We start from the raw sequence: 10830 nt of genomic DNA, 5'->3' as shown, positions 1-10830 counted from the left end.
GATTGATTTGTAAAGGGTGTTTTTTTGTTTAACATGCGTGAAATAACGAAAATATATATATTTATTGTCTGGTACGTTATAAATGTATATGTGTATATCTATTATTGTTTTATGCACTGTATAAGTTCGTAGTTTAAACTCCGTTCTACGAAAATATAATAAGGACAAATGGTCATTCATTAAAGTTATGTGTAGATAGAAGTGATGATACTTTTCGTGCCACTACCCTGGTTCCTTGCGACCAGTGTTTTGATGGCGTTTTGTTCGTTTACTTTTGTTTCTATGTGAGGTTGATTTTGATTATTTTATGTTCTTTGTTGTCTAATCGTTGCCATTGGATTGTGTCCTTTTTATTACCATTTGGATCCTGCTTCCCTTGATTTCTCTTCACTAATGTAGAGCAGATAATAAAAATTGAAATTGATATGTGTTTCCTTTCCAAGACAATGTTTTCAAATACAAATACACTTCACATAATGAATGTACACAAAGTATATGAGGAGTAATTTATTGTAAAAACAACATTTATACAAATCTCTCAAACGCATGTTTAATAAGATATATTCAATCACTGGAACAACACAGGACAACAAAAATAAGAAAAATCTTAATTATAATAGACAATTCGTATAGACTAATATATTAATATGTATGCTTTATGCGTATGCTGTTTTTTTTCAACACTGTTTATCTTTTTGGGGCATCGCGTAGCTTATCTAATGATGCATTTACAATTGTTGAAAACCTTTAAAGTGATCACTGAAAGTATTCACTATTCGGTCTTTGTGCCTTGAGTACGTTCTGTTAACTTCTGTCGGCAAGAATATTGGTTCCCTTGAAGAATGTTATCGGCATGTTTTTGTTTCTCTTAACTTTAGTTTAAATATACTGCACACGTTCACGAAATTTGCGAAAAAGATGGACAAAAAGGGATTTTAAATGCAATGCGTTATCTGGGGCGTGTTATAATCTTTGTATGCACTTCCGACATTCAATTTGAATGTTAACAAAAATCTAAAAAAACGACTTGTGTTTAGCTTAATTGTCTGCTTTTTTTGTAACAGTGTGATAAATTTCTCCATTTGTTATTTTAACTATTAATTAACACTTTTTGTGACAAACAGTAAAAGTCTCGCTAAAATTTTGAATTCCAATTCAAAATCAAACCTTGTCATTATATTCATGGATACGCTCTAAATGAGGTTGGTTATATATCGGCTGGGCTTCGATGATAAACGTCAAGTGGTTTTAATCTTACGCAATGGTCTTGTATCCATTGTATGTCAAGTGGAACGTTTGACTTGCTTGATATAGATGAAGTACGAGACAAGTCTATTACCGGAAATCAATAAAGTTAGTTATTACACATCTTAACTTTACACTTTACATTCGGCTGTACATTTCAATGTTATACGTAATGTATGAAAAAAAAAGTATAGTACAAAACGCCTTACAAAAGTGATAACCCACTTTATTACGCACTGATTACGCGTATAGAAAAGCGCCATAAAATTGCATTAATAAACAAAAACTATTCACTTTAGAATTTATTACTAACAATGGGGATTATACATGTAACTTCGTTCTAACGAAATTCTTTCGACTTGCCTATATCAATTCTCGCTATGACCGCCCGTAACAGATCTAGAATGCGTATGATTAGATTCAGCACAACAAAATATTTGAGAAAGAGCTTTCGAACATTTTGAACGGAACTGGTTACTAACAAAGCAGTATACCAACGGATTTAAGACACTGTTTAGCAGGTATGATCGAAGTGTCATTTGATAAATACTTTTTCCACTATATGATAAGCACATGACAAAACTTGGGTTCGTGTATCGCAATATCACCATAGCAACGTGGGGAATAAAAGATAGAATAAATACAACCGTTACTAAAAACAACATTAGTGTTGTTTTTCCAACACGGGCGTTTACCCGGTTTCCTTGGTCAACTGAAGAAACTTTTGATAAAGCCCTCCTGAGGAGAGAAATTGATTTTTTGTTTGTAACTTTTGGCTTGCCTTTTGCTTTCACTTTACTGTCAGTAGTATTACTTCGTTTTCTAAACTCGTCTGACACTCGATTCCAAAATACAAAAGAGGCAAGGCGAGTTCTTTTTTGTTCAACGTCTTCTGAATCCATTTCATCAACCGTATAACTGCTTTGAGAAACCTCAGGCTTTGTTTCCTTCGCTCTTGTTGACTTCAAGAAGTGTCGTCTATTGAAAATAGCCTTTCCAACCAGGCTGTAGAGAACAATTAAAATGATATCCGTGACTAAATGTCCTATTAGTAAAAACATTACAAACAACAAAGGAAATTTCGTTGTTAGCCACCTGCTCTCTATTAAACATGTTTGTCCACCTCCTGGCAAATTTATTGTACCATATAATAGTAACATTGGCCAATTTGTGCCTATTCCAAACAACGTTGCTGCAAGTACCAGCTTTTTCCCTAGGCAAGGAGTAATATGGCGTCGATGTGGTTTGCAGATTCGTTTGTATCGGTCAACAGCAATAACAATTAATATAAATGTTGTTGTATTATTTATCATGCCTGTAATAAATCTTGAAATCTTACACAAAACCGGAAAATCAAACTGGTCAAAATGTAATAGCAAAGCGAGTTCGTGTGGCATGGACGTTGTACAATTTAGCATGTCATACATTGCTAACGATAAAATAAATACACGTGATGTAGATTTCGGCCACTTGAATAGATACACGTAAAGCACCAGTGCGTTTCCAAATATACCTAGACACAAAAGCATGCATACATAGAAAAATGACGGTAACAAGAAACTGTAGTCACTGGATGGCATTGAGTAATTCATTGGTATACCACATAATGAGACTTGTAATATATCTGTAACATTGTATATTGACGTTTCTGCCTCACTTGTTGAAAAGAATTCTACAACATTAGTTGTCACTGACATTGTACTTGTAGTCAAATAACTTCCTGACAATAGTTCCCAGTTTGTGGTTGAGTTCATAAATCCCTCAGTGGCTAGGAATCCGTCTTTAGTTGAATGTATGGAGACTGAAGGAGATATCATTTTTTAAATTTCGGCTCAACTTGCATAAAAAACGAATTCTTGTTTTGTTTTCTATATTTTTGTGTATATGTAGACTTTTGTTGTGATTTCTTTTCGATGTAGATCCGAAACACTTTTGTTCATGCCACATAAATCCTTTTCTTATTCTTATTAATTCTTAATGTGTACCTAAAAATATACAACAAAATGACTTTGTAATTAATGTTTGGAATATGTACAAATTAATGTTACCAAACAGGCAGATTTTATAGAAACAGTGATATATCATGGGAACCAAGGTTATAGCGGTAATCAAAAGAATGTAATCCAGGGAGAAAGACCAGACATGGAAAACATACATACATAACAAAGAACATAAAGTAACTAAAATCATACATACAAAGTAACAAAAACAAATGAGCAACTTGGAAGCCATTAAAAACTGGGAGCACGGACCAGGTGCACCGGTAGGATAAGCATCCTCTGTGTGTCTAGAAACACCCACCGAGTTGCTCATGAAAAGTCAATGCCAGGTAGACAAATCAGGAAATGAAAACTATGACACGTCGAACAAAGCAGTTTTCATGGCGCAGATGGATACACCGTAACGATCCACGAGTTCATGATGACGACCATTAAACTTCTATAGTGTTGACTTCAATCTTGTAGCAACATAACCCTGCTCCAAAAGCCTATTTGTTAGAATTATAGCGCGATATAAAAGGTCTGTGTAGTTTCGGCAAGGTCTGGCATAACGCATGAGTTGTGATGTGAACACTCCATACGCAGGAGCTGAAGTGGTATTGCCACAGATGAAAGGAAAGACAATTTTGTAATAAAAATAAACACTTGTTTTGGTTTTCTTATTTTTAAGAAGTTAATAATTTAAGTGTGTATTTGTCCTTATGTATCATTCAATATGTGTATTTAATGATTTTTAGGGCAGGGCATTCGTGAAGATAAGTACATACACTAACTGTATTACTTTTTTAAATAAAGTATTTTTGAAACTATTAGTTTTACGTATTTAAAAAAGACTGTGTAAATTCAATTGCTCCTAAAATAGAAACCATTCTATCTGCATAGGAACACAATTAAAGCACTTACTATAAAGACTATTATTTACTATTCATGGTTCAGAACCTTTGAAGTTTAGAAATATAAATACCGATTTTAATACAAATTTAGTAACCTATGAGAGGACAAAGTTGAAAATATTGGCGTTCAAAAATAATCATGTTTGCTACAGTATCATATTAACTGAAATTTATTTTTCTTCCAAACTATAGGAAACTTAGAGGTGTAAGTAGAGACTTTTATTTTTTGTTAAAGATGCGAATCTGGTATAATCCTTACACCCTATTGCTGGTTGCCGACCATTATTTTACTACACATTCTAATGTTATCCATTTACCTTGTAACACGTTCAGGTTTATTACAACTTACTGTCATACTGAAATTATGCTATCAGTATTATTAAGGTCAAGGGTTAACTTTGTATAATTAAATTTTGAGTAAAATTCCTCGGTTACACCAATTGTCTTGTATTTAAATGTATAAGCATCCCTCTTATTCTATTATATAGTCAAGTACTTAATTCAAAATGTACTTCATATAACTTATTAATGAATGGTTTTATTTAAATTGTAGTCTTATGTTCGTTTATAATTTGCTGATAACACAAAATCATCCATAAAGGAACGATTTGAAACATTCGGAAAAAATACTGACAGACGAAAAATGTAAGGGAAATAAGGGTTGTAAACAATATTTTACCTAACTCATGACGTCATAGCGTATTCGTTACAATGACATCATTATAAGCAATCGACTGAATAAATACGACAACATGCAAGGGGGGGTGTTGGCAGTCGTAAATAGGGTGGTTTCAAATATAAAGAAACATTGTCAGACCAATGAAGGAAGTAGACATAGGGTAAGGGACACAACTTTAGCAAAGCATTGCAAATCATTGGAACGTTTGTATGCGGTATTTTACATCAAGCTCGTGTAAGCATCAAAGTAACTCGGATTTATTTCATTCTATTTCAAATAAAAGCTTGATAGGCTTTGGTAAAATTGAATATGATATGATTAGATTACTGATCTCAAGCGTTATTTCCGTTACCCTAGGTCTACCTCCTAAAACATCACATTAAAATAAATACAAACCAAAATCAAACTATGAAATAAAACTGAAAAAAAAATCACAGATTTTTATGAAAGAATAAAAAAGAAAACGGATATGGGTATAACTTATATACAAAATAAGTAAATACTATCAAAGATAACCAAACGGTTTTTAACAATTATGAACACACCTTCAAGTATGCTCTGAAAGGCTCCAAAAACAAAAGTAGTAACATCTACGGTAACAGAACATTTCTTCACCTATAAACGAAACTAGAACTATACTCGGCGTCACATAAATAACATACTGTTAAAATTTGAATAAAAATATTTTCTACGACTTTATTGACACCAACCGTCGTTTAGATTGTCTTAAATGACTTGCTCATTCGTTTAGCCAAACAGCTTCTCCCTAAACAAGTCGCGCATTAGCTTAAATCATGCGTAACATATCCTTACGGGAAAATCCCATACTAATATCCGCCATGTTGGTTTTTACGGGACGATTTGTTTACAAACGAAGTTCGTAAGTTCCCGTCGAACTACGGTGACAATCGTCTGCTTGATCAACTTCTCGGTATTGTACGTTGTTCGCGTAAAATAAATCCGAGATATCCAAAATAACGCCGAAATGCATTCTGGGTTCTCCGGTTTTTGGACAAACCATTTAAACGTAAACAACATCTCCTAGCAACCCAATCACTGTAAACATGGCTGACTTTTTACAATGTAAATATTGGCACCGAGAATTAAAATCTGACCAGAATTTAACGATTCAATGTGTAGGGAGTAGCCGTTTGGCTAAACGAATGAGCAAGTCATTTAAGACAATTTTAACGACAGTAGGTGTCAATAAAGTCGCAGAAAATATTTTTATTCAAATTTTAACAGTATGTTATTTATGTGACGCCGAGTATAATAAACTAGAAAGTAAAATAATGCAACAAAGACACGCTGATAATCAACTTCTCCTGACCGTTTACTGGGACGTGCCTGTAGTGGGGTTAAACTAGTTACAGTGTAATCAAGGGTTTAATCAACTCCCTTTATTGTAAGGACATCATTAAAACTGACACAACAAACTCACCGTAAAATTCACTCGAAAATAAATTCTGTTCTCTCCATATGAAATTCTCAACATACACCATATAAACAATAAAAGATATCTTTTTATAAATGACAATATTATCAAAAAGGTGCCAACATTCTAAATAAGTGTTCACTGGAATTTAAAAAAAAAACTGCATTTGAAGTAAGAACGTTAAGTGTTGATTAGGCAAGATTTGATAAATTGCAATACTAAAAAATGTAAAATAGTCGAATACTTGTAAAAACAAGACTCAAAGAATAGACAGTAATAGAATCTTTTACGATTCAGTATATTAAGGCCAGTTGATAAATATGAAATCTGTCAAGTTTGAAAAAAAACTTTTCGACTGTCATGAATATATCAATGGCAGAGAATGACCTTTTGACTTTTATTTGAAGTGCAGATGAAAGCACTGCCGTGTTAATTAAATTATTACAATGACCATTTGAATGAACCACCTTACCTTTACATACAAAACTTCATGTATGATATTTACACAGCAATGTAAAAATAAATGTTTAGGCATATGACAACTTCCGAGTGTTCTTGTTAAAATGTACAAAATGTAGGTGTGTTTACAATTTTGTCATGCATGTCCACTTTAAACACAAGTCATCGGGGTGATCTGGTATAGATATATTTGTAGGAACCATGGAAATCTAAATCTTAATAGTTGTATGCATGACGTAAAATATACTTAGAAAATTGTAATTAATTTCATCTGTACAGTTGCGATCATAAGTGTAAACTACTCAGATAATAATTCAACATGCTTTTTACATGACTAAATTATGTTTTTAATTGAATTTCACATGAACTCCAGCTGAAATGAGCAAAACATTTTCATGTTGACATGTTTTCAGATTTCATTGACAGTTTTAAACCAATATTATTTCATCTAATCAAGTTTATTCAAGTTCATTACTGTAAAATTCGAAGTAAACTGCCGTAGAATTTTGATCAAAACACTGATGTACCAAACATTTAAAAAATGATTGTACAGAAGTTTTGTTTTTCTTTGAAACATACTACAAAATGACATATTTGACTGTAATTTCACTTGGAAAATAATATTTTATTACACTTCAATTGAAGTGTTATTTTTCTTCATAGTTCATTGTTGATAATGATGAAAGACAAGCCTCTTTATTTTGAAAGAACATAGTTCCAAGTCTTGTAAATGCCTAGTTACAGCCCCTCCCCGGGCATGACACCAGGGGAAATTTGGTGTTTAAATTCAATTAATAATAATATTATTTCAGTTAGTGTTGTTTGTTTCGTCTTGTTTCATCATTTTTTGTTTGTGGGTGATTCCAGGTTGCTCGCGTCCTTGAACTTTTATATGCATAAGTTTTCAATTCCTCCCTGTCCATTGTTTGGTGTTTTCCCCGTGAGTTTTTATTTCTCTTTTAAGTTATTACACTTGATTTTCGTACATTGACTAGGGTTTGTTATCCCAAAAATAATAATTCTTTTAATTGTTCTTTTACAATCATTTCGTGTTAATATATATTAGGAATAGCATATACAAAGAAATATATCCTTATAAAAAGATGAACATACCTTTTCCGATTAAAATCCAATTATTTGTAGACTGTTCTGATGACATGAAGTACAAAAAGTAATTTCCGCACAGGAAAACGAGACATAATACGACCTATTAGCATAGAATGTTGGTGTATATACTTTATACACGTATTTTAAGTGTAAGGCAAAGTAATTACCTACCCACATCATTAATGTCTGGCATTATGTTTATGTAATTAATTCAAGTCCTTTTTTATCTTACATTTTTGTAAGTGATCACAAATTGGTCACTTGGAATCGGAAATGTATATGAGAATGAGAAAGTTGTATAGCGTTTTCTGCAATAATGGTGTTAATTTTATTTCATCACAATGGAACATTATTTGAAACAGGTTTGTTTGCAATGTCGAATTTTATATCGTTCGCTTAAACCTGGATATTACATCATATGACCAACACGTTTGTAAGAATTCGTTTAGTTTATTTGTGTTATGCATGGTGTTTTGTCGGTCCATTTTGATTTTGTCCTAGTCCGCGCATTACCATTGATATTATGTTCCCTTTCTGATAATAATTTTCATGTTTAACAAAGCAGAGATAGTCAATAATAGTTTACACTATATTTCCGATACTACAACCAATACTTTGTAGCTAATACCTGCTTCTTTAGGTGACTGATAGCGGTTATTATCATTTCATTTAACTGATCATGTAAATAACTTTGATTAATAAGTAAATTGTTTAGATAATTTGTTAAAGTGGCGAATATAATATATGAAACAGTTGGTGATTACTTCTCCACATGTCCCGTACAAAACACTTTCTATACGATCGATTTAAACCACATATGCCTGTATTTGATTACTTGATGTGAACACTGTTAATCCTTTATCGTGTACGATGATTTTTTACACTATTATTTTAGGTAAAAATAATAATAGGATTATTTTTAAATTGGAAAGAGTGAATAACCGAAATCGTCGGATTGATACACATGTTGTGATGTTTTGTGACGATTTGTCGAGAGAAAGTCCAAGCGTTAAATAACCGATTACATTTCAAAACGTGAGTTATCGAAAAAATTTTACATGTTCGGTATACATGAATTGATGCTATCTATACGATACATGCTTATATAAAACAAACAAGACTTAAATTATAAGCAATGAGTGACCCTCTATTTCACCTAGCTATAGGTTGAGTAGCATGAATGAGTCGACCAGCAAAAATAATAAACAAATAAACAAAAAATCAATATAACTTATATTTCAAGCACGATGATTGTGTTCTGTCAGTTTTTCCTTCTATATCGAGAGAATCCAATGCGTCAAGAACTCTAAAATATTTGAAATGCTACTTATATCAAATGACAGATGAATATGACTGCCTTGTTAAAAAGATGATGAGTGCACCGTTTGGAGTATCTTATTTTTTTTTCTTTGTCTTTGTTCCTTTGATGTACTATTTTTCACATGGCGTAGTCGCGTTTAATCTAAAAAATGAACGAAATGAAGAAAAGTAACCAAGAATTGTCTTCTATATTCTACATCATTATATATTTAAAGGAACTAACCAGTTATCACATGGAGAGTTCAAATCACACTTGCTGCTTATTCAAAGGGCATACGGTACCTAGACTTCGTGATTTTTCCTTCCTACAGCATTGGAATCCCAACACGTTAAAAAAGGTTTGCAGACGTTACACAGTCCTTTTAAGTACTAGTCTACATACATTTGGACACTGCATATGGTAAAATGATTCATTGGAAAGAAAAACCCAACGAAAAAAACGGTGCTGTTTTAGCCTACATATGTTATAACTGTAAAATTCTTATGGATGACGTGGAGGATTACGCAAGAAAATGGATAAAACGAGAACAAGAAGACATTGATTCTTTGTCGGAGTGAGTAAAGGCCGTGAGGTCTTTAATTTTGAAACGAATGAAAGTTTAAAGTGGGTCAATAAGTGTCAATGCTACATCAGTTTTGAAAGACCCCGGTGTAGCAGAAACATTGTCTTCTATACATAACATATGTTGTCGTCCAGACAAACAAAACCCAAAACAACATTGATTTAGTCTGTAAAATGTCGACGTAGAAAATAATAGCAGGTATAAGACCTATACTACTACTACACTCTCCAACGAAGAGATAGAGGAAAACCATAAACCATAAATCTGTGTTGTCCTCTTTTGGTCTCTCTACCAAGGACGATGATTGTGATTTACCGTCTATGTACTGAATTTCTAAACTCCACAGGAATCCATACAAACAACGTTATATAGCTAATCTAAAAAAGTACCACGAAAGTTCTTTCAAAACCTTTAACTTCAATACTATAACCTTTGTTCCCTTGATTACTCTTTCACAGATCTCAAAGAGAGTCTCCAGTTCTACCACAACACTTCATACTCCAAACATGTATCCATCAGCCCCATGAATACTGATTTGCTTAACGTGTCATAGTTTTCCCTTTCTATTTTGTCTACCGCGGACTCGGTGGGTTTTTCTAGAAAAGCAGAGGACGCTTACTCTACCGGTGCACTAGGTCCATATTCTTTGTTTTAGTGGAGTCCGAGTTGCTCATTTGTTTTTGTTACTTTGCATGTATTGTTTGAGTTACTTTATGTTCTTTGTTGTGATGGTCTGTTTTCCATGTCTGGTCTTTGTCCCTGGATTACATTCCTTTGATTTCCGCTAGAATATTGCTTCCTTTGATTACTCTTTTATGTGATAATAGTCCTTTCCTTATTACAGAAATTACTTAAGAGAAAATCGCACTTTATCCTCCTGCTAAAAGCAACCTAATTCAACGAAATCAAGAACGATAATTTGTTTTTGTAATATATATACATAATATATCACTATAGCTAACAGATTTAGATTATGTTTCAGAGGCAGCATTGTTTACTTGGTATTTCAAATGTATGGTTATAATTACATATATGTTTTGATCAAATCATCAACAAAAGTGCTTTTGGTGACACAATTTTTCGATTCAAGTTACAAATACAAAACATTAGTAAGACAATTCCTATGGTT

The 10830-nt window shown here is 32.7% G+C and overlaps 1 protein-coding gene across 4 annotated transcripts; it reads right to left on the bottom strand.

Moving 5' to 3' along the window:
- Positions 1-530: 530 nt before the first annotated feature.
- Positions 531-7957, bottom strand: LOC148598886 (cholecystokinin receptor type A-like). 4 transcript variants are annotated; one of them, XM_088561320.1, is made up of 3 exons: positions 7825-7895; positions 5363-5432; positions 531-3230 (listed from the first exon to the last, which is right to left on the bottom strand). In XM_088561320.1, the coding sequence occupies exon 3, from the start codon at positions 3060-3062 to the stop codon at positions 1614-1616; it is 1449 nt and encodes a 482-aa protein (XP_088417446.1). In that variant the 5' UTR covers positions 3063-3230; positions 5363-5432; positions 7825-7895; the 3' UTR covers positions 531-1613. The 4 variants fall into 4 exon arrangements, with proteins under 4 accessions (XP_088417446.1, XP_088417447.1, XP_088417445.1 ...); XM_088561321.1 differs by lacking the exon at positions 7825-7895 and adding an exon at positions 6725-6742; XM_088561319.1 differs by lacking the exon at positions 5363-5432 and having other exon boundaries at positions 7825-7957.
- Between the last annotated feature and the right edge of the window lie 2873 nt (positions 7958-10830).

Source organism: Perna viridis, chromosome 14, assembly GCF_037379345.1.
Source record: "Perna viridis isolate PV_CMFRI_1.1 ecotype Kerala chromosome 14, ASM3737934v1, whole genome shotgun sequence".
Lineage (NCBI taxonomy): Eukaryota > Metazoa > Mollusca > Bivalvia > Mytilida > Mytilidae > Perna > Perna viridis.
This window is presented reverse-complemented; position numbering and strand designations above follow the sequence as displayed.